The 25135-nt window shown below is 38.3% G+C and overlaps 1 protein-coding gene across 14 annotated transcripts in view; it reads right to left on the bottom strand.

The window, feature by feature from the left end:
* DLG2 (discs large MAGUK scaffold protein 2) overlaps positions 1 to 25135 on the bottom strand; it is a gene marked incomplete at its 3' end in the record, with an annotated part of 2041616 nt that overhangs the window by 970825 nt on the left and 1045656 nt on the right. For all 14 annotated transcript variants that reach the window (XM_082682853.1, XM_082682879.1, XM_082682864.1 and 11 more), the window contains one exon: positions 19091 to 19252. In XM_082682853.1, coding sequence (XP_082538979.1) covers positions 19091 to 19252 — 162 coding nt within the window. The remainder of the gene's footprint in view (positions 1 to 19090; positions 19253 to 25135) is intronic.

Below are 25135 nucleotides of genomic sequence, written 5' to 3'. Positions count from 1 at the left end.
CTAAGCTCTGGGATGAACTGAAGCCAGGTTCCAACCAAATCAACTGGGACCAGAATGTGGACAGTAGGCTGTGACCAGAGCTGGAGTGAATCTGACCTAGTTTAAACTCCGCTTCAGCCTGACAAAGAAAAAAATGACTGTGGCGGGGTGTGTGTGTGTGTGTGTGTGTGTCTTTGCCTTTGAATCTAAAGGCAAGCTCTTTTCTCAGTCAAGGCAAGCAAAGGGCTTTAGGATTATTGCCTTTCATTCTTAGGCATGGGCCAGAGGCCAGGTGGCATTTCCAAAGGCCATAGGCATTTCTTAGTAAAAACATAAAGACAGCTCTGCCTGTGCCCTCCCAGTAGGAGAACCATTATAACTTTTGGGTTGTGTTAATCTTTCTTCAGTTTTTCTGCATGGGAAAGTCTGTCTGTCCTCAGATTTCTTAGTAAACAATATCAGTACTTACCAAGAACTTCTGGGAGTATAGAGAACATTGAATGTTAATGGGGATCCAACTATCGGAATGCAGAGTGCCTTAAAAACATCAGGTTTGAGACATATGAGGAGGTTGCTACTAGTAATTCTATCCTGAGTGCTTCCACTTTATTTACCTTATTGGTTTGTTTTTCTTCTGCATTTGACTTTGAACTTTAGAACAGGAACTGTTTCTCATTTATCTTTAGATTTATAGTGGTTTGCACAGGACAGAACATGATAACTACATATGTTTGTAGTAGGAATTTGCAAAATAACTTAACTATGTGATCTTAAGCAAATAGCCTAATCTCATTTGGTCTTTTTCTTTCTCTGAAAAGTGTAAGTAGTAATAATTGGCCACCTATTTCACAGGGCCATGGGGCTAATGGAAAGGGACATCAGAGAGCACCTTGTAAATCGTAAGACATCCAATGTCTTGTATTATGTGAATATAAAGTGGGTGGATTATGTCCCATTCATCATTCTATTTTGAGGTACCTGTCACAGTGCCTACCCCAAAACATTGTTAAACAATGTTTGACAATGAACCTAAGCCTCAGTTTACCATTGAGGACAGCAGCACAGTGCTCAAGCTCACCAGATTTTCATTTCAATCCCATCTAGTACTCATAGTATCATGTTTTAGAGGAAAAAACAATACAAAGCTTAAAGAGGCCAATGACTTGCCCAAGGTCACAAACACTGAATTGGGAGGATCTTGGACTAAACCATCTGGGTATCATTTCAGGGTCCTCATCCTTCACAGTTTATGAGCAAGGATGAAACTGAGATTGATAGAGGGACTAAAAGAGAAGAGCGGGGGAGAAGAAAATACAGGATAATGATTCAACCAATGAATGCCAACAGAGGCAATTTAGAGAAGATGTCTAATAATGTCCTGAGGCAAAAAAATGTATTTAAATCTAAGATATTTTTTTAAAAATAGACATTATTCACAGCCTCAGTAGATTCTCCTTAAGAAAACAAAAAACAAACTCCGTAATCAGTTCCTCCAACAAATTTCACTACCAAAGTATGATGAGTGTGTTGAAAGCTCTTGAAACGTCAGCATGTGCTTTACTGGGACTCATCTCATCTGATCATTTATTTGACAGAGGAATAGCTTCAACTTCTGCAGTTTTCCTTAAATTGCTCAGATATTTTTCCCCCCAATTAAATCACCCAGTGACAGCAGCAGTTCTATTAGGCTACTTTCTTAACTCGGTCAGGAGGCAGAAAGATAACAAGGAAAGGCTTGCAACAATATAAATCATAGTAAGAACCATCGCTCAGCAGCTTCGGATCCAAATCAAAGCTGTGAAGTACAGGATGACATTAGATGTTGAAATGAAAAATACCAACCATGTTTCTCTGAGGCTCCGGCGTTAATACACAGCCACATTTTATGTAACCGTCTGCTCAGAGGATTAGTAAAACAGAGGCTGCAAAACCTGGAAATCCTCCTACCCACATTAAGCTAATTGAGTCGGAGACATTCAATTCATCACATTTGCAGCCTGATTTATACGCAGCTCACCCTGCCCTAGAGCGGAAAGTGAAATGTTATGAGCTAGTTATTCTTAAAATTTCAAACCCAGCCTCTCCGAACCTGTCAATATCTTAATGGTACAGAGAAAAGAGGAAGCATCCAATTCAAGTGCACTTCTGTGACCCAGAGAAAAAAATAAATATCCACTGTGCATTTTGATGACTGACATTTCCACGAACAATCTAGCCACATATCGGAAACCCTCTGTGCCTGAATACTATGGCAAATGTATCATCGTTTTAGCAAGTTGATGGGGTAATTTGAAATCAGTTCTTTGCTAGACTGCAACTTCCATTCAGCATAAAGAAAACAATCTTTTGACAGTTAAAACCCCAAATTCAAAGAGGAAGGATATTATAGCTCTAGGGCTTGCATAGCTGGTAAAAGCATATGATACTAACCAATAAACACAGAAAATTGCCTTGGGAGTGCACATCAAAAGTAGCGAGAGGGTGGGATCAGGGCAGAAGTTCTGCACGTACAATTGCACCCTCAGCCCTCTGCGTCAGTAAACCTGTTGGTCCCCGCTGCTGAGGACTGCCATGGGAACCTGGTCCTCACTGACACTGGTTTGGGAGCTCTCCTGGGTTTTTGGTTTTGTTTTGTTTTTCTGATACTTACAAAAGATTTTTTCTTGAGAAGGACAAGTGTGCCTATTCAGACAAAAACTGGGAGCAGAGAAATAACAATCACAGATTCTCAGAGATGGAAGGGGGCTTAAAACTCGTTCCATCCCCAAAGTCTTAACTATAGGCCTGTGGTCCTAACGGAGTCCATAGATGGGCTTTGTGTGAGCCGTATGTTCCCTGAAAATTTATGTGCCATTTTAGTGGGTATGCATTGCTGTGTTTTCTGTTTTTTAAGTTTTTATTTATTTGTCAGAGAGAGAGAGAGAGAGCACGAGAGAGAGCGCGCACAAGCAGGGGAGTGGCAGGCAGAGGGAGAAGCAGGCTTCCTGCTGAACAAGGAGACCATGCAGGACTGGATCCTAGAACCCTGTTTTGTTTTTGTTTTTGTTTATGTTTTTTTCTAAGATTTTATTTATTTGACAGACAGAGATCACAAGTAGGCAGAGGGGCAGGCAGATAGAGAGTGGGAAGCAGGTTCCCTGATGAGCAGAGAGCCTGATGTGGGGCTCGATCCCAGGATCCTGAGATCATGACCTGAACCGAAAGCAGAGTCTTAGCCCACTGAGCCCCCGGGCGCCCCAGAACCCTGGGTTCTCAACCTGAGCTGAAGGCAGACACTTAACTGACTGAGGCACCCAGTCACTCGGGCTTTGTTTTGTTTTGTTTTTAAGTGGGAAAAGCGCTCATAATTTTAAACAATTTGTCAAAGTTCATGACCTTAAAAAAAAGGTAAATATATTCTTGTCCAATGTCCTATCTCATTCCTGACTTAACTGTACAATATTGTATTTGAAGATTTTCTGACCTCTGTTTACACAAGTTCAGTTACAGGAAGCTCACTCCCTTAGGAGGAAGCCCATCCTATCTTTGGGCAGCTCTATATTTAAAGTAAAAAATGAACAATAACAACAAAAACTTGCATGGCTTCTGTCTCCCTGTTGCCTACTTGAGAGATCATGGTATCTACAGAAATTGTACGGAGTAGTTGCTCTTTATAAACTGTCTGACGCCAGGGACTACCATGTCCCTCGAGCTGAAACCATTCTCCAAGGACAACATCACGCATGACTTTGATTTTTATATCTGATGAGATTTTTAATCTTCTCACCAGCATATTTGCCCCTCTCCGGAAGCACTCTGATTTGCCACCATTCTCCTTCTTGGATCTTAAAGCCACACTTTGGCCAGGACAGAATTATCAACTCCTCGGTCTTGGTATGACCATTCCATTAGCGTAGCCAAAAACTCTATTGACTTTTGTGGGATCCCCACATACTGGCAACTCTGTGAACTGACTGTATGCTGAACCGCTCGAGCCCCTTTTTCCTTATCAGGTGTCTCTTTCCTTACCTATTAACTATCCCAGAAAGTGGGAGTGAGGAGAGGAGAATGAAAGGGGAAAATGGAGACTATAGAAATCAGAAGGGAAGGTGGAGGTTGCCAGAGGAATCTGGTGGGGGTGGGGGTATTTTAAGCGCAGGTAGTAAAATGCAAGCTGACAAACAACAACCTTTTTAGTCTTAAAAACTTCCCTAAATGTGTTTATTATTGTCTTCAGTATACAAAGGTGGAAATTAATGCTCAGAGAGGTTCCATGATTTCCCAAATGGCATCCTTCCCACACCCAGCTCATGCTGCCCTGCAGCTCTGGTAGAGCACTGTGTAGATCTGTTTTTTATTTTTATTTTATTTTATTTTTTTAAGATTTTATTTATTTATTTGACAGAGATCACAAGTAGGCAGAGAGGCAGGCAGAGAGAGAGAGAGAGAGAAGGAAGCAGGCTCCCTGCTGAGCAGAGAGCCCAATGTGGGGCTCAATCCCAGGCCCCTGAGACCATGATCTGAGCCAAAGGCAGAGACTTTAACCCACTGAGTCACCCAGGTGCCCCTAGATCTGTCTTTTAGATATGAATCCTTTAAATCTGGGTGTTTTTTATGTAACTATCTCATCAATGTTTATGCAAATATGCAACATGATATCACAGTTAACTACTGATGAAGCAGAGGTTATTCTTACTCAATCAAACTGGCACACAATTTAGCTAGAGAGATTTAGGAGGAAAGAGATTTTTTTGTCCCAAGTCAACAACCTTGATTTGGCCCTTTGAGAAAGCTGAACATCAGTATAAACAAATAAAAATTTAGTGATAACAATTTCCAGCAACATCTAGAAACGGGAATAAGTAAACCTCTGTGACCTATTGAGTAGAACACATCTACTCTTTACTTATGAAATAGAGAAATAAACTGTGGTCTGGGAATGTGGGACCCACATTCCGGTCCTAGCTTTAGCATTAACTACGTGTCTGCCCCAGGAAATATTATAACATATCTGACTCTTATGTGTAGAATAACAGTGTTAGATTAATTACATTATCTCAAATGCCCCTGCTTATTTCTATGATTCTATGATCTTACTATTGAATACGGGTCATCTGCGGGGGTCCACGCAGCGCAAGATCTAAATTATAACAAGGTATTATGCCGTTTTTGTAAGGGTTCCCTTTTCTAATTCATATAAATACGTTGAACAGTTAGTAGCACCTTTTTTTTTTTCTAGTAGCAGCTTTACTTAATTTGTTCATAAAAGGAGAAACACAGCCTTTTCTATCGAACTACATGTAAGTTAATGATTTCATAATTAATTTTAAATAGTTCTCCATAATTATGACATTTCAACATGTAAGTTTATAATTTTATTAAATAAAAGATTATATAATTTGATATATGTATTATGTATACTATACTATATATTACATATTTTTGTATGTAATTTATTTTTATTAATTAAATTTTATCATTAAAAGCTGATAACAGAAATGTTTTACTGTTCTTTGAGAAAATAACACAACTATTTAGATTTCTTCAACCAAGGTGAGGGAATCTATCTCTTTCATTTCAACATGAAGAGATAAAACCAGAAAATCTCTAGAGAACCAGCTGTGATATTTAATTTACTACAATTTGGAGCTGATTTTTTAAGTGACCCATGACTTCTATGTGTACCCTGTGACTGAAGGGTCCTTAAAGTGACCCTCCATTGGTGTTATATGCAAAGGAACAGCAGTAAGAGCCTCTTGAAAGCATTGCAAATGAACTTACCTTTGACCCCAAATTGGTCAGAACTCTAACACACTCAATGTTCTGCCAATAAAGAAGGAACAAATCACCTTCTGTCACTGTGATTTTGGTGAGTCAGCTGGCCTGGGGGAATACATCCTAGGAGTACTGCATTGGAGTTAAATCTGTTCACTTGACACTGGCAATTCCTCTGTGAGTTGGGGAAAATCAATTCAACTTTCTCTACCATATTTTCTCATAAAACATTCTCTCTTAAAAAAGCATTATAAGGTTTCCTTTGTATATGCCTATACAGGAATTTTTTAAAAATTTCCTTCTGGAATTCCGTTTGTACTTAATAATCTTATTAAGTAAGGTTAAAAAAGCACTTACATAGTTTATGCTTCTTAAATCATTAATGCACATCTTGATTTTCCTAATAGAATTTAAAGTCCTCATCAACAGAGGCTCTATCTCTTTTATTGTCTCTAACGGTCTTTGGCAAAAGTCTGGTAATACACATGGCAATCAGTCAGTATATGCTGTGGCACAATGGAGTTTAAGACAACAGTTCTTCAAAGTTAGTATGTAATGAAGTCACCTGGAGAGGTAATAAAAATATAGAACCCTAGGCTCCTTGAAGTAGGGTGGGGCTAGGCTTCTGTGTGATTCTAATACACATCCCAGTTAGAGAAATTCCAGTTTAAGTAACTTCATTTGTAGTAATGGCAGCCACAACAGATGTTGGACAGAGAGAATAGGAGTGATTAATACTACAAAGTATTTAAGTTCAGGATTTGACATTTCTGACCAATGTGTTTTTAGGGAATCATTTAACTCCTCTGCGTCTCAGGTTTTCTATGACCTATCCTCCTTTTACACTATGGGAAAGTTGAACCAGATCAGTGGTTCCCTGACTTTCTTGACCTTGATCATTCTAAGAAGTATATTTTACATTGTAAGCCAGTACACACCCAAATGCGCCCACGGTAAACTGAAGTGCGATTTATACCTGTAACATACTCTCTTATTTTCTATTCTGTTCTGTTATTCTCTTCTAAAATTACAAACCAAATTGATTTCACATCTACTAATGGGTCAGTTGCAGCTAGAAAATCCTGGATTTGCTTGTCCCCTTCCATTGTAAAACTACGCACTTCTCCTTCGCTGGTGAATGATATAGTACCATGACTGAGAGGGAGGGGATGATGTCAAACTAGCATCATCATATCCCAGACCATCAAGGACTAACTGCGTGATCTTAGACAAGTTTTTTCTAACCTCTTTGTGCCCATTTTCTTTTGTCCCCAGAGAGGGAATAATAAGAAGCCGTATTTTATGGGGTGATTGAATGGAATAACTCAATACAACTCAAACATTTAGAATAGTGCTAACATACAATAGGAATTAAAGAAATACTACATTTTACTACTATTATTTCTCCTAAAACAACCCCTAGGTAGAAAGGTTGATAAATGCATATGAATAAAAAGAAAGAAAAATTCATTATATTAGATTTTAGACCTTAGCAGCTACCTCATACCCCCTCCCTGTAAAGGAAACTAGTATTTTTGTTGAACGAATATAAAAGAACAGAGATTGTTGATATGACTAAAATCCCCTTGTTGAAGAGAACCCCAGGTTAACTTGATTTTGACAATGACAAAATTATATCATACAAAATGGTACCAGAGTGAAGGCTTAGAGTTTACAGAAGTGGGATTCGATCTATAGTTAGAATTAGTGAAGTATGATCATAAACACATTGCTTGACAAAGAATAAAAACTGGTTGCATTTTCATGAGTTAATAATATTCTCCAGAATTTTATTTTGGTTAATCCATGAAATCAATAAGACTATTAAGTTTCCCTATTTTATTACTGAAAGTTTACTAGGTATCAACTTGGAGCTATGAAATAATTTAAAAAAATAAAGTAATAATTTTTAATAAACATATGAGAAATTATATGTCTAAGTCAAACCTCTCTCCAAGAAACACCTTGAAAGATCATACAAATATTCTAACATCTTCCATAACTAGTCATCAAAGAAAATACATCCTTTTTATGCTTTAGTCTTGTTTGAACCACCTAACACCTGATCATGCCCTCAGCTTATTTACTACATTTCATTTGAGCTAGCCAAATTGACATTCACTTTTACGTAAGAAACGAGGTTGGACGCTTGGTTAGCTGAACTGAGGGTATTCTGCAATGTAAAGCCATTGTCTGGAGGACAGCCAGTGTGATACTGTAACAAAAGTCCATCTTCACTGTGAGCTCAAAGAGTCGACTTATCTGAAATTAAGGTTTGCTCTTTCATACATACATTTTCTGTTTTTAAAATAGAAATAATTACCATATATTGAGCACCTAGTAGGTGTCAAGTGCTATGTTAAAGACTATTGATGTGTTGTCTCAGGCAATCCCTACAGCATATTACAGCATATTACTATTTACAGTAGGGGAGAGGGCACTAGGTTTGCTAAGAAGCAAAACAGGTGGAATTGCTTTGCCAAGTGGGTCTGATTCTAAAGTCCATCTGCATTCCACTGTATGTTATTACTTTTCCAAATTAGTTGGGAAAGAGTTAAAAATTCCATAGCCCAATCAACATCAACACTTATTTATGAATGTAAGTGTGAGATGTGGAATAATTTCTATGCGTCCGTGCTAATAAAAAAGAAAACACTCTCATTAAGCCCCTGAGAGGGTAGCCTCTGTGAACTCTCTATATATTTTTATATTTTCTTTCTTTCTTTTTTATTTAAGAGAGAGCATGAGAACAGGAGCGAGCAGTGGGGAGAGGGTCAGAGGGAGAGAAAGAATCTTAAGCAGGTTCCTCATTCGGCATGGAGATCCAAGTAGGGCTCAATCTCATGACCCTAAGAACTTGGCCTGAGACAAAATCAAGCCAAAGGCTTAACCGACTGAGCCTCCCATGCACCCGTATGGATATTATTTCTTATCATTACAGAAAGCCTCGGCAATAGTGAAATTTTAGTCTTGAGAAGAACTTCTGTATGCAACTTAGGAATATCCGCAGCTACAAATAGTCACTGATAACAATTATTTATGATTATTACAAGTACTCATATTTTAAAGCATTATGCCTTTAATATACTTATCCCAATATTTCTTAGAGAAAATTTAGTATCGCTGTTGCTATAATTAGCATACAGATGAACAAAATAGGAGATTTGGATGCCATTCCACTGACTTATCTTTTCCAAAGTCATGGAGAAAGCCCATTAACCCATGGTTGGCTACTCCTAGATAGCATTTTTTTAATTGTAAGATAATGTGGTAGGTCTTATACCTATTATTGTCTTCTTCCCTTTCTTGAACTTCTGGCTTGAATATCCAGGATTATTTGAGGTAAGCTATCAGTATCCTTTCCAATTTATGATAACTCAAGAAATGTTTCATTTACATAGGATTTCGACCAGGAGCTTTTGTGTCTGGATTCAGTATATGTGTCTGTCAAGGCCATATTTCACTCAGCCATTTCCTTTCACCAAGGTCTGGGTCTGGAACAAAAATGCATTATTCACAAGTATGCAAATCCCTGCCAAAACCTTCTTATGTTTTTAGTAACTAAGAGCTTCTCAATTTAGCCTTACAAATCTCAGGTTTTTCCCTTAAGACCATATGCTTCCTGAACCAACAGCTCAGCTACTTCTACCATCTAGTGGCAAGAGACAGAAATGAACGAATTTTACATTTTTTTAAAAAATCATGAATTTTCTAAAATAGTAAGAACAGCTTAGTTTTCTAATTAGTAATAATACTAAAAGGACTATGGCTAAAATGGAAAAAAATCCATTTTTTTCAGTTAATGGTTAGGACCCCATGATCATTGGATTCAAATATGTTTCATAAGGTATTTCTTTCTCTCTCTCTTTTTTAGTTATCAAGTAACAATTATTTGAAAGATATCTAGTGTTTGGCCAATACTACTCTATGCATGTCAGAGGAACCACATTTTTTTAAATGGTATAAAATATGATCCTCTTCTACTAGAAATGTTTGACTCAGTTAAGAAACATCAGGCTATGCACTGTGGTAAATCACTCATTACTTCATGGTCTCTTCAACAGTCTCCTTTCTATCCATAAATCTCTGGCGTGGCAGTACTGTCTCTTGCACTGTAGTCCTCAGCTCTCTCCCCACTTCCTCTGGACAACCCCGGCCATACTGCTTCAACTACACTGAAGGCTCCAAGGCTCCCTTTCTAGATCAGCCCACTCTCAATCCCCAGATCTCTGTTTCAAACTGCATATGAAACCTATCAACCTGGGTATAACAAAAATACCTCAATACCCAAACTCAGAATCTTTTTGCCACACCCTAAAATCTGCTTTCCTTTGGCATTTTTTAAAAAGATTTTATTTATTTGTTTGTTTGTTTGTTTGTTTGTTTGCTAGAGAAAGAAAGGGAGAGCACAAGTAGGCAGAGGGCAGAGGGAGAAGGAGACTCCCTTCTCGTCCGATATAGGTCTTGATCCCAGGACCCTGAGATCATGATCTGAGCTCAAGGCAGATGTTTAATTGATTGAGCCACCCAGGGGCCCCTTCTTGGAATTCTTTTTTTTTTTTTTTTTAATATTTTATTTGTTTATTTGACAGAGAGAGAGAGAGAGAGAGACTGCAAGTAGGCAGAGAGAGAGGAGGAAGCAGGCTCCCTGCTGAGCAGAGACTGGATCCCCGGATCCTGGAATCATGACCTGAGCTGAAGGCAGAGGCTTTAACCCACTGAGCCACCCAGGCGCCCCCCTTCTTGGAATTCTTGATTTCCATTTCATGATTCTGCCTCCATAAAATCGGTCAAATCGGGGCACCTGGGTGGCTCAGTGGGTTAAAGCCTCTGCCTTCAGCTCAGGTCATGATTTCAGCATCCTGGGATTGAGCCCCGCATCGGGCTCTCTGCTCAGAGGTGGGGAGCCTGCTTCCTCCTCTCTCTCTGCCTGCCTCTCTGCCTACTTGTGATCTCTGTCAAATAAATAAATAAAATCTTTTTAAAAAAATCAGTCAAATGAAAAAAAAATGTGAACTAGCCTCTATTTCTCTCTCTTCTCCACTTTCTGTACTTATTAGGTGTCAAGGTCCTGATGATGTCTCCTCCTAAATAAGCTTTCTAGTCTATCCCTTGTTCCACCCCAATGCCTCTGCTTTAATCCCAGAGACTTTCCATCTCTGGTGTTTTACCTGATGCCCTTGACTGTGATATCACTGTTTTCTTCTACTTTGCTACATGACATGATTAATATCCTAATTTGCAAATCTGACCAGCTTTCTCCTCTTTCAAACTGTACAGTCACTCCTCGTTACCTACAAGGCGAAGTCTAATCTCCACATAAGACCCTTCTTTACCTGTTCCTACCCATCTCTCTTGCTTTGTGGCATGCTTTGGGTGTACTTCTTCCTTCATCCTTTCATTCTCTCCCTCTCCCCTTCTCAGCTATCTGCAATTTCTAGAATCTTTCCATACTGCTACAAGATTGTTGGAATCTAGGACAACTATGGCCTTTCTCCTTTTACAGGTCCTACTTCCTTCAAGTAAAACAATGACCTACTCTATGATGCTTTCTCTGATCACATCCATCTCTAGCACTCTAAACTCAGAGAAAATTAAGCCACTTCTCTAGGTCTTGGGAATTTGCCTATTGTTTGATCATTTCTTTATTGCACATGATATGACATATTTTATGTATGTATCCCAAATTTTTTAATCTAACTTTAGCATGTAAGCCACCTGAAGGCATATTCTTCCTTGTATCCTCAGGGAATAACATAGATCCCGGGATACAGTAGGAAGTCAAAGAGACTCTGCTGTGCCAATGAATGAATAAATGAATCAATCATCCAAACCATGTAAGAGATTGGTTCATATTAAACTTAACTGCATCTCAGAAATGCCAGATGATTTCCCCAAGTTTATCCAGCCAGAAAGTGTAGAATCAGAATTCAAACACATATTTTTTTTGCTCCAGGCCCATGATGTTTTACAGTAACCGTAACACTTTCTGCCGGGAAGTAATGAAAATATGAACTAGAAACTACGAAGAGGGAGGTAAGAACCCTAAGGTATTTGAAAACAAAGAAGAACTTAAGATAAAAAAAAAATTACAAAACTAATCCCCAAGTTTCTAGTTTAAAATATCAGAATAATATTAATACCTCACTCACAATAAGGATAACTATCATTTTTTTACTTATGTCTCATGTGTCAAGCTCTGAGCTAAGATCTTTGAATAGCTCTTTCCAAATATCACAGAGGCATATATGTGGATGCCACTATCTTATAAATATAAAAACTGAGGCTAGAGAAAGTTAAGTAACTTGAGGAAGTTCACATTAGCTAGCTTGTAAGTAGAGGAACTGGTATTTGAATCTGATTGAGTCTGATTTCAGGGCTAGAATGAATTCTTATATTTCCTATTGGTTATATTATCCTTGAGCTATGTCTCTGCTTTAATATTTTCAAAAGTGTATCTGTCCAACCAAAAATTATTTTATTTGCAAAAAAGCATTCCATGACCAAATATGTTTGGGAAATACTGTATAATAACCATAGTCCCATCTTACAGGTTTCTATTACATATTATAATATTAAAAACTTATAGAAATGCTTCAAAAAGTTAGTGGATTTAAATTCCCTAATAATTTCAGCATTCATGCTTTTATTTTTCTTGTAAAAATCCACCAATATTATTGGCTGATAAAAATCCACCAATATTATTTAGGAAATACTGGTTGAATTTCATTATAGATGACTGAAAATAAGGGAGGAAAAAGAAAATAAAACAAAATAAGAATAAGATATGGTCTAGTTACAGGAGCTTCTGCACTTTTAAAAAATATATATATTTTATTTATTTATTTGACAGAGATCAGAAGTAGGCAGAGAGGCAGGAGATAAAGAGGGAAAGCAGGCTCCCTGCTGAGCAGAGAGCCTGATGACGGGCTGGATCCCAGGACCCTGAGATCATGACCCGAGCTGAAGGCAGAGGCTTAACCCACTGAGCCACCCAGGCGCCCCCAGGAGCTAGCACACTTATTAAGAGAATGACAAATGTAATGGAAAGGACAATACATAGTTATGCAAAAACTATTTAGGAGGCAAGTCAAGATGGCGGAGAAGTAGCAAAAACTATTTAGAATAATAAAACAATATATATTTTTAAAAAGCTAAGTCAGGCAAGAATTAACAGGGATGGCTTCATGGAGGAAGGGGGATTATTATACTGTTGGGTAAAATATACTTTCCTATAAACCGGGTCTGGCAACTCTGGTAAAGAAACAGTGGAGCAAAGTACACTTCGTTATCTTTCTTGCCTACAATTTATATACCAGCTTCTTCATTTATAAGCAATCTCTCTTACAATTTCCCCAAACTTGCATTGCCTATAGTTTCTCCACTGTTTTCCCATATATATTCAACAAATGCACGGTGTTCCAAGGGTATAGAAATATATCCTAACCTCTCCTATTCTGACTTTCCAGTAAAGCTTCTAGAACTGTTTATTATGGCAGAAAATCACATTTATCTGATTAAAGATATTCACACCAATCTATGAAAAACAGCTTTAATCTTCCTTGTAAATAGTCATTGAATCTAAGATGGCTTTAACTGTAAGACACATCATTTTTTTTTTTTTTTTTACGTACCCTAGGAGATAGTGCCAATTTTAGTTGCAAGATGCCATTATTTAGGACATGTTTCAGATATGTAATACAGGAGGAAATATCAGCTTGAAAGTTGATGACAGTCTATATCAATGATGAGTAGGTCAGGGAAAAAAGGACAACAGAAATGGGAAAATGAAGTCTGTGCCTTGATTTCTTGCCTGTTTTGATATTAACAACACAAATCTCGCAGAAGGGGATTATTTATGAGTGTTTGTATAGCCACTTAAAAATAATTAACCCAACAATTGTTTGTTGAAGGACTAAGGACATAATAATGAACAAAACCAATACAAAACTTAACTGTGGGATGTTCATGTAATGATGGTAACTGATAGTAAATTTATTAAAACAAAGCCTATGGTTATGCAGAAAAGTAGAATTAGAACAACCTACTGGATTTCTGATTGAACAAATATCTTGTTAACCTGAAATGGAGCTTTCTTCCTTTATTAATTTGTGGTTGAATGTGTAACTTTTACACTGCTTATTTTGGAAAATGGTAAGTTAGTTTATAAAATTAAGCATATATGGAATGAATATTTTAAAAGAATAAGTAACCAAGTAAAAATTATAGAATGAGGTCTTGCTAGGTCCTGGGAAGAAGAACATGATTGATGGCTGTGGTTGGTTGGACTTATTTGAGATCTTCACTGACAGATGCATCTACTGTGAGGAGTAGATCTCAGTGAAGAAAATTCTTCAGTTGCTCAAGACAAAGTGTGTCTCTCCTGCCAAGATACACATCCTTACAATGTCAAAGGACTTTTCAAAAGGAAACTAGCTCCCAAATACTAGTTTTGTTTTGTTTTTAGTCACAGGAGCAGAGAGAACATATTCCCTTGGAAGTTCATCACTGGGTGAACTGAGGTATTTTAAAGATAGAACTTATTTTCCTTCTATTTCCTCATTAAGTTCCCATCTATCATCATGCTTGTTGGCTCCCACTTAGAAACCTATATTTCTTAGACATTCCCTTATATATCTGCTTAATAATTATTTTTAAGGATAAGGCCATATGAAATAAAGGACCTTCTCCTTTTACATACATGGACCTGATAAGTGAAAATTTGAATCTGAGATCTCTTTAAAAATAGAAGAGTTTAGAGAAAGGTGATGTAGCACAGGAGTGATAAAGAATTCAGCCTTTCAGGGCACCTGGGTGGCTCAGTTGGTTAAGCGACTGCCTTTGGCTCAAATCAAGACCCACACTGGGCTCTTGGCTCAGCAGGAAGTCTGCTTTGCCCTTTGCCTTCTGCCTTCCGTTCTGCCTACTTGTGATCTCTCTCTCTCTCACTCTATCAAATAAATAAATAAAATCTTAAAAAAAAAAAAAAACAAAAACACAAGCTTTGGATCCAGAGAGAACTGGGTTAAGTTACATTTACTTGCACTCTGATTTACTGGTTCTTGGATTGCAGGAAACTATTTAAAATCATGTATAATCTTGTAGAGATAAAATGAGATAAATGAAGTGATTTTAAAGTATTTGTCACGATAGCTGGCTAATAATAATAATAATACTATCAAAAACAATATTTGGTGAGTGGTTACTGTGTGCCAAACTTTTTCTAAGCAGTTTACATATATTACTTTATTTGATTAGTACACAAATCCCATGAGATAGATACTATTGCTACTTCCATTTTACTAATGAGGAGCCTAAGACAGAGAGGTTAACGTGATCGAGGTCACATAGCTACCGAATGAAAGGGGCGGGATTGAAATCCAGGTATTCTAAAGTCCAGGTTCTTAAAAATAAGCCTGACTTTTCCTCCTGCCTCATCCCCTCTCCTGCTCTCTCTCTCAACAGATACTCTGTAAAGAGTACTCTCCACAATGTCTGAGGTCTCACAGATATAAGCTTCAGGAATGTGAATTTCTGTTGCGGAGTGAGAGTAAGTAATAAATAGTTAGACCTGAGATCTTTTAAGAAAGTGATAAGTATATGTAAAATCATGTTTTACTGCCCTTGGATTCCCCATCGCCTATTACGATGTGCATAGTAGAGACCCAATTAATATTATGGAATTGACTTAAATGGAAAAGAAAATTCTCATGTTTTATTATAAGCCAGCTTCTTTTGTGGAAGATTCTAGGTAGCATCTGAAGAGAAAGCATTCCCATCTTGAGGTAAAGAAAACAAATTCTGTTAAATTCACTGCAAACTTGCATTTCTCCTTCTAAACCCGTATTTCACAATGGCCAAGGCATTCCAATGAAAGCAGGCTAAGCAAGCCCATCTATCAGCCAGGCAGCAGGTGTGCACCAAAGGCAGATGACTCTTAGAACCGAGGCTTCCAGTGATAAGCGATGATGGAAGAAACGATTGACAAACCTGCAATGGTAAGATTGCTCTGCTAATGATTCAGAGCCTGCTCTGTGCAGCATTTCAACTGTTATCTAGTCATCTCACACTCTATTCAGGCATGCCATATGTAAATTTCTAATTAATACTAGAGAGCTGCATTGACTCCAAAGTAAGATTCAGGGGCATTATCTGATTGTGGGTTTTGCCTCTTCACTCTTCCCTCTTTTAATGCTTGACCCAAGAGGACCAGAAAGATCAAAGGAGCAAAGAAGTTGAAAATAAGCCAGGTCTAATTGAGAATTTGTACCTTCTTAGCATTTCTCTGACTCTAATAGACTTCCTTTATGAGAAAATAACACATTAGATTTTAATCATGGCAGGTTTTTCCGAACACTTGAACTGTGATAATGTAATAATCCCTTAACAACTTGATTAGGAAATGTGTCCTATTGCTTCAAAAATGCATGTGCTTGAGCCTGCCTGTGTTGGAGCCAGCTCATGTTGGCTTACTTAAGAAGCCTCACTCGCTTCTTTTTTCCAAATGCAGTCAGTGGCTTCAGGTTGCTAGTCTAAACTCAGCCATAATGGGAGTATTTACACCATGAAACTGGCAAACTCTACCTATCAGTGTGTGTGTGTGTGTGTGTTTCTAGAAAAATTGTGCCTGTTTACCACATCATTATTGTTGACCCAAGCAAGCTACACAGTCTGTTCATTAAGATGATCTAAAAGTACATCTTGTTCAGCATCAACAACACCTCTAAAATGTCATGGGGAAAAAGTCCTGGCTCCGAAATTGCAATTTCACAGTCTAGGCACAGAAATCCCAGATGGGCTTATTTTTCCCTCCTCTTCACAGTAGCTTGGGGGACACACCATACACTGGTGACTCCAAAAAGGATGGAAACATATTCCTACGTGGATGTTTCCTATCAGGGGTTTATCGCTCATAGACGACCACTTTTAAACCAATAGGGGGTGCCATCAGTAGAAGATACTACTACAGTAAAACCACAAGAACCAATAAATCATCTTTACAAAAAAGAGAATAAGAAATAAAACAGCAAGGCGAAACAGAAACAGAAAGCCTATGCTAAGGACAATCACAATTGAAGATGCTTAATTTTGAGATTCCTGGAAGGCAAGGGATAAAGGGAAACAGGAAAGATTCCTTCGAGATGCGAGCTTCAGAAAAAGCAAACTTTTCATTTAACTCTAATAGGCATTTTCCAAATGAGGCAGTAAGTAGCATAACACATGTGTAATCACCCAAACTGTAGATATTTTGACAATTTTATGCTTAAGACTTAACATACAAAATGAACATTCTATTACGCTTTTATTGTTTTATTTATTTTATTTGTTCGTTTACTTACTATAAGCAGCTTAGCTTTAGACTAGCCCTGATGAACCTACCCAACACTTGGGAGCTCTGCTCTAGAGCTAATTAAAATGTGCCAGGAAAGGGAGAAAGACAAGCAGGGAGAAGAGAAGGGAGTTTCTGTGAAGGTTCTTACAAAGATTTCTTGTAAGAAAGAAAAGAGAAAAGAAACAAAAAAAAAAAAAAGGAAAAGAAAAGAAAGGGAAAAGAAATAGAAAAAAGCTGAGATTTAAATACTCTTAAGGAAATGCAGGCTCCCACTCTTGGCCCTTCTCAACTTCTACTGGTCAGCACACAGAGTAAGGATGAGCATTTGTCTGCAAACATGAGTATTTGTCTAAAGAAGAATGTTTTCATCTGACCCCAAACTACAATCTTTGAGTCCTAGAGTCAGACTGGACCTTAGAAACAATTTTGTGTACCCTCCTGCTAAAGCAGTCCCTTCTGCAATATCACTACCAGGTTGTCAGCCAGGCCTGGAAGATTCCTAGGGACAGGCAACCACTGCTTCCTGCACTAGTCTACACCTGTCTGGGGTAGCTCAAACTGACAGGAGTTGTGGTCTTACAATGGTCCCAAATACACTTCCCTGTTAGTTATGCACAGTGGCTCTGTTTCTGCCCTCTGGGTTACACCAATATTTTCCACAGGACAGTTCCTGAGGTGTAAGAAGGAAATCCCTTGCCCTTCAACCCTTAATCTTTTCTTCCCCAGGCTAAACATACCCATTTCCATCAGTCATTCAATAATTTCTAAAAAGAATCTGGGAAGAACTGTACAATGAATTCCAGTGGTACAATGTTTTCATATTCTTACACATTATAACATATTTACTGGAATTTGACAATCAACCTAATATTTTAATTAATTGGTGGTAAATGGAGCTAGCTTATTTGATAATACATTTTTAGGATGCCAGGGTACTTAAAATGTACCAAATTTCAGAACTATATTAGAACATAATTTAGCCTCTCTGATGTCTTAGAAGGTATAGTAAGATTCTAGAAGGCACTGGGGCCACATTTATGGCTTTGTTTTTTATTGTGACACAGCTATATAGAAGTAGTGATTAGTGAATATTCTGGCTAACAAAATAAACAGTGAATTTTCTTTAGCGCTAAAGAATTATTTTAGTAGGGTTTTTGTTTGTTTGTTAGTTTGTTTGACACAGCTATATGGAAACAGTGATGAGTGAATATTCTGGCTAACAAAATAAACATTTTCTTTAGCGCTAAAGAATTATTTTAGTAGGGTTTTTTTTTTGTTTGTTAGTTTGTTTTGTCTTGTTTTGTTTCTCATCTGCATTCACTTCGGTTATATCATTGAGTCTAGTTCCGCTTTTCTTTTTTTTAACTCTAATCGACATTTATGAGCTTTTATTTAAAGCATAAAATCCCATAGCAACATCAAAGAAAAGAGTAATTTGCAACCAAAGAGCACAGAAAGTCTTTTTGCTTAATTGTCCTTTGCAAAAATACCATTTATCAAGACATTGTTTAAAATTTAAAGAAAAAAAGTAGAAAGTGTCATAAAAGTATGACACCAAACAGAAAGAAATACAGTATAAAACTGAAATGTTGATGGCCAACTCACACAGATTTTTTATTAGTCCACATGATAAGGTGAACATTAGGTGCTAACATGTTATACTTACTTCCTTTGTTTTACCTAGGACTGGGTATGGGGTAGAGAGGTGGCATTTGAACAGAATCTTGATGTACTCCTGGGTTTTCTAAGTATGTGTTTACCTTATTTTCCCTTTCAATTTTCATCCCTTGCTCTTTCCTTAGCCCAATCTTAGCAACTAAAAAAGAGTTTCCAGACATTCAAACAACCGCAAGAACAACTGCCTATTAGGGATTCTAGGTAAGCGTCCAAACCACAGAAAGACCCTTGGGCAACCATGGGCCACTACAGTGCTTTAACAAAGACTCCTTTCATCCGGTCAACAGACATCTCCCTTAGAATTGCAGACCAACCACTGCTGCCAGCTCTGAGAACGATCAAACTGACCTTCAGAGGAGAGATGTGAGACTGCAAGACGTATCCATGGACATTTTCTATTTGAGACAGGTTCTTTTCAGATACGTGCACCAGCTCTGGTCCTCTTACTTCATGGGTTAGTCGAGGTAAGGAATGATCGTGTGGAGCGTCCTCATCTTGGTATCGATACTTCTAGGAGAAAAGACAAGAAAGAAGAGCAGAAGCATTAGTGTTGCAAAGGGTACAGTTAAGAACTTCCTATTCCAACTTCACTTACAGGACCCAGTGCATACCTACTGTTGACTGAACAGATAATAAATATGAGGCTTTGCTGAAGATTCTTCTGGTGGCCACAATAAGCAACCTTGATACTGAACACTGAACAAGCCTCAGTACTGACTGACTTTGATGATTTGTTTTTACCAGATAATATACTATCTCTGTTTTAAGGTACAGGAATGGGAAAACAAATGAGACTGAGGTGATTTACCGAAGCCTTCCTTCTAATGACCAGAGTACCTAAGTGTGTGCTAAAATGTCTAGGTCAGGAATGGAGAAGGAAAAAAAAATGTATTGAGCAAAGAAACAGACTTCTAATATCTTCCATTCAGGAAATGTAATTTTGTTTCAGAATTTGTGAAAGACTAAAGTTCCTTTGGAAATGAAGAACAATTTTTACCACCCACATTATTTTTGTTGGCCTCAAAAGGAAGACAATCTTCTGTTCCTCTCATACTCAAAGAGAAGGAGTACTGATTTGGGTTAATCAGATTCTGGGACAAAGAATCACAATTTCCAGAGACAGAGTTTCCTTCTAAAGAACTTCAAAAATCAAGGCCAAGGGTCTGCCTATTTTAGCAACTGAAAAGAGTTCCCAGGCATTCAAACAACTGCAGGAACAACTGCCCCGCTTCAGGAATTCCAGGTAAACCTCCAAACCACACAAATACTACCGTCTATGTAGCCACCTGAGCCAGAAAAGTAGGAGTCAGCCAGACTCCATCCTATCTTTCACTCTCCCATCTGCCAATTTAATAATTCACGGAATCTACACATGAAAAAATGTTCATCATCACTAGCCATCAGGAAGATTCAAATTAAAGCCACATTGAGATACCACCTTACACCAGTTAGAATGACCAAAATTAGCAAGACAGGAAACAACATGTGTTGGAGAGGATGTGGAGAAAGGGGAACCCTCTTCCACTGTTGGTGGGAATGCAAGTTGGTGCAGCCACTTTGGAGAACAGTGTGGAGATTCCTCAAGAAATTAAAAATAGAGCTTCCCTATGACCCTGCCATTGCACTACTGGGTATTTACCCCAAAGATACAGATGTAGTGAAAAGAAGGGCCAACCGTACCCCAATGTTTATAGCAGCAATGGCCACGGTCGCCAAAGTGTGGAAAGAACCAAGATGCCCTTCAACGGACGAGTGGATAAGGAGGATGTGGTCCATATACACTATGGAGTATTATACCTCCATCAGAAAAGATGAATACCCAACTTTTGTAGCAACATGGACGGGACTGGAAGAGATTATGCTGAGTGAAATAAGTCAAGCAGAGAGAGTCAAGTATCATATGGTTTCACTTATTTGTGGAGCATAACAAATAGCATGGAGGACAGGGGAGATGGAGAGGAGAAGGGAGTTGAGGGAAATTGGAAGGGGAGGTGAACCATGAGAGACTATGGACTCTGAAAAACAATCTGAGGGTTTTGAAGGGGCGGGGGGTGGGAGGTTGGAGGAACCAGGTGGTGGGTATTGGAGAGGGCACGGATTGCATGGAGCACTGGGTGTGGTGCAAAAATAATGAAAATAATGAATACTGTTACGCTGAAAAAATAAAAAATTAAAAAAAATTCACTGAGTCTGCCTAAATTTATACTTAAATAATTCTTGAGTCTACTTCATCCTCATCCCCCATTACCACCACTGCCCAAATTCAGGTTCAGATTAGCTCTCGTACAGGGAACCCCTGAGCTGTACAAACTGCCACTGAGATCGCTCTTTCCCAGTGTAGAGATTTCCTCTACGCTGCACTGCCTGGCCTTCTGAAATCACAAATTGGCAAGTTCTTCTCTTTAAACCCACTCAGCAGCCCCCACCACCCACAGGACAGAACTCATGCTTCCTTGTACTATAAGGTACCCCTCAACACCACTACCTGAGCAGAGCCCCCATGACTTCTGAACACTTATTTCACCACTCCTACTTCAGGATTGTGGAATGAATATAAACATATCATTACTTTCAGGTTTTTAAAAAAATACATATTTTTAAAAATTCTGGTAAAATACACATAAAAATTTCCATCATAATCAGGTTTAACTGTTAAGTGATATGAAGTATATTCATATTAATGTGTAACCAATCTCCAGATCTTTTTCATCTTGCAAATCTGAAACTCTATAGCCATTAAACAGCAATGCCCAATTTTTCCAGCCTCCAGCTCCTGGCAACCACCACTCTACCCATTCTACTTTCTATTTCTATCAATTTTACTACTTTAGATACCCTATATCAGTGGAATCATACAGTATTTATTTTTTTTTTATTACTGGCTTATTTTATTTCACATAATGTCCTTAAGGTTCATCCATGCTATAGCATGTGACATGATTGCTTTCCTTTTTCAAAGCTGAATAATAATATTCCATTGTATGTACATACCACCTTTGTTTACTCATTCATCTGTAGATGGGTGGTTTGGTTGCTACTACCTCTTGGCTACCATGAATAATGCTGTTCTGAACAGAGGCATACAAGTGTCTCTTTAAAACCCTGCTTTCAATTCTTTGACATAAATACCCAGAAGTAGAATTGCTGGATTATGTGGTTATTACATTTTGGGGTTTTTTGAGGAATTTATTAAGCTTTTTAACATTTCACATGTGTAAAACCGTGTTCATGTTACTTATAACAGTTAGGAAATGCTTGTGTTCTGATAAAGATCCAAGAATGCCAAAAGCAAAATCTTGCAAAGTTAAAAGGATTATGTGGCTCCTCCAGGATTCTTCTAGTGAGATTTAGCTGGTTTAGAGAAAGATTCTGTCTATTAAAATACACTTTTTCTGAACTATTTGGACAAATAACTATCAAGACACAGATAACAAACTCAGTTGAACTTATGTGGTGTCACAAATAACTTATTTTAAATTATTTGCATAAATGTAAGACACATTTTTAAGACTGATAGGGCCTTAAATTAGGCTATAAAACCAATCTTTATGCTCAATTAATATTTGATTAGTTACAAACTGTTCATTTTAACATTCATTGATCCTTTAGGCTTCAACTTGGCCTTTATCTTTTCTGGGAACATTTTGTGAACTGTAAGTCAGAAATTTTGTGGGTGTTCCCATAGTTCCCTGGAATTTTTATCAAGTTATGTGCCTGTGTACTTGTGTGTGTGTATGTGTGTGTTGTTCACACTGACTATAAGATTCTGCAAGTACTGGACAGTTGAGTCTTGTTTATCCTCTTATCTCCAGTCCTAAGGCAAGTGCCTGGCACATATACTTAATACGTATTTGTGGAATAAAGTTATAGGACAAACAAATGGATGAAATGGGGATCATTTGCTTAAGCTACAAAGTTATTTTGGCTGCAGGATGCAAGCTCCTTCATGTTATGAAAATGTTATGAAATCAGGTTTAAGTAAAAAAAGGCAACTGCATCACTTGCTTGACACAATCTTAGAGGACATCGTATTCTTAAGTATTTTCTATCTCTCTGCCTTATCATTTCTTTCAGTAAGATTTGCTAAGAATATAAATTGAATAAGAAACAGTTCTTGACCTTGAGAAAACCATGGAATATTAAATGAGTTCCATACATGTGTGGCTAAGCCACAATGCACAGTCCTAACGACAAGTATAAACTGAGTTCTGTGTGAACAGAAATAGGTCATCCCTAACTCCATCTAAGCCTTCCCAGTTGGCAACAGGATCTAGAATGATAACAGAAAGGAGGAAGAGATATTCTAAGCAAAGGCACTAACATGTATAAAGGACATAAGTGATAAGAGAGGATGGTGTTTTGGGGGAATAATGAAATCCTGAAATAGATTATAGTGGATTCTACTGCACATCCCCCCAAATTCATGGAAATCCCTTCTCTACATTCAAAGCCCACAACTGCATACTTCTCAGAATGATCACACTTGGGTGACTGAAGCATCCTCACTTAGATGGGCCTGGGAATTATAGTGGAATCCCCAACTTCTATACCTCAAGTGAAATAAATCCTGTGGGGCCAAATACACTCCAAGGCATCTGATGGGATTGGGGTTGAAGCTTGTCTGCACCTGGACCTACATTCTTGCAGAACTTCTTGATGCTTCCTCACATCCTTCACAGTTTCCTTCTGGAACCGCCTCCCACAAATCATGCACACACCAATCCCCATTTTACATCTGGTGAGCCTGATGTAAAATTTGGGTGGAAACTGGGATGTGAGGTACCGTGTGGCAAGACACAAGGCTGGGGATGCCTGGGTGGCTCAGTTGGTTAAGCAGCTGCCTTCGGCTCAGGTCATGATCCCAGTGTCCTGGGATTGAGTCCCACAACAGGCTCCTTGCTCAGCAGGGAGCCTGCTTCTCCCTCTGCCTCTGCCTGCCATTCTGTCTGCCTGTGCTCACTCTCTCCCCCCCCCATCTCTGATAAATAAATAAAATCTTAAAAAAAAAAAAAAGACACAAGGCTGAAAGGCAGACTGCTATTTACTGTAGACAAGAGGGAACAACCCAAGGGAGCTAAATGATGCCCTTTCTAGTGCCAGCCACATAGTCCCCCTCCTTTTTAAATTTGTTTTCTTCCAGTGTCCTGCAAGAGATGATGAAGCAAGGGGTTACAATATCTGCTGACAAGTGCCGTATTTAACTAAAAAGCAAGCCTCAAAAGGAATCACCCTAACAGGGCATAGAATCTGCTTGGATTCAACTTTGGCTGGACTATAAATCATATTTTTGCTTTATACTAGATAGACAAAAATCAATATTAAAACAAATGTTATTATTAAGAGAAATACTAATCCTAACACTAATGCCAATATTAAAGTCAATAATAATGTCAGTAGCTATACTAAATTATTATTTTTTAATTGATACATTTAATTTATTTTTGTATGCACATGAGCGAGAGAGAGAGTGAGCTGGAGGGAGAGGGAGAGAAAATCCAAAGCAGACATTGAGTATAGAGCCCAACACGGGGTCTGATCCCACAACTGCAAGATCATAATCTGAGCCAAAAGCAAGACCTGCCCATGTGCCTATCATTCCTACCAGCCCCTGAGTGACTCTTGAGCACTGAGGTAGCCATAACCATCCCTGAATCTCTAGTGCTCCACTGATGATGGCACTTACTAAAAAGCAAGAGTCAGCCACTCAGCCGAACCACCCAGGCGCCCCTATGCTAAATTCTTTATATGCATCTTCACACCTGAGAGATAAGTGTTCTTATTCTCCTCATCTGAGGCTTGCATAGTTAGGCATTTTTTTCTAAGATTACATACCTGATGAGTGGCAAGCTAGGATTCGAACACAGGTCACTCTGACTCTGGAGCTAAAGTACCTGAATCTTCTTCTGAAGCTCCTCAAAGATCTTAGGAGACCCACTTTATTTTCAGGGAATATAATACTTAGAAAATCTTCAAGAGTCATCTAATAAGGAAGATTAAGCAACTATGAAAAGGTCACTTCCTGATTTCAGAATCAGTCCTAACATTCTGGGCAATTCTGAGTTATTTTTCATGCCAGGGCTTGTCTATTAACTACTGACACCATTCTGGGCATCTTTGAGGGTTTCTGTATTGCCTGTAAAAGGAGAGCCACTTAAAGAAGGCCTCTGTTTTGAAATCTGTGCTTACCTTTTCCTGTCTTCGGCTTGGTCCATTAGAGGGGGCTCTGGAGCAGAAGCAAGTTTGAAATCAGATTATATTTTCTCTCTCAGCTTTAAGAAGAGCTCAAGACAGGGAAGACGTGCTCTTCATGCCCCCCCACCCCGGGTCTTAGCTCATTTTGTCCCTGACTTCTGGAATCCTATCCTCTTCTGAAGCTTATCCCCCATTCTGAAG

Source organism: Mustela nivalis (assembly GCF_964662115.1).
Source record: "Mustela nivalis genome assembly, chromosome: 9".
In the NCBI taxonomy this organism is placed as follows: domain Eukaryota; kingdom Metazoa; phylum Chordata; class Mammalia; order Carnivora; family Mustelidae; genus Mustela; species Mustela nivalis.
The sequence above is the reverse complement of the archived record's forward strand: the minus strand, read 5'-3'. Positions and strand labels throughout refer to the sequence as shown.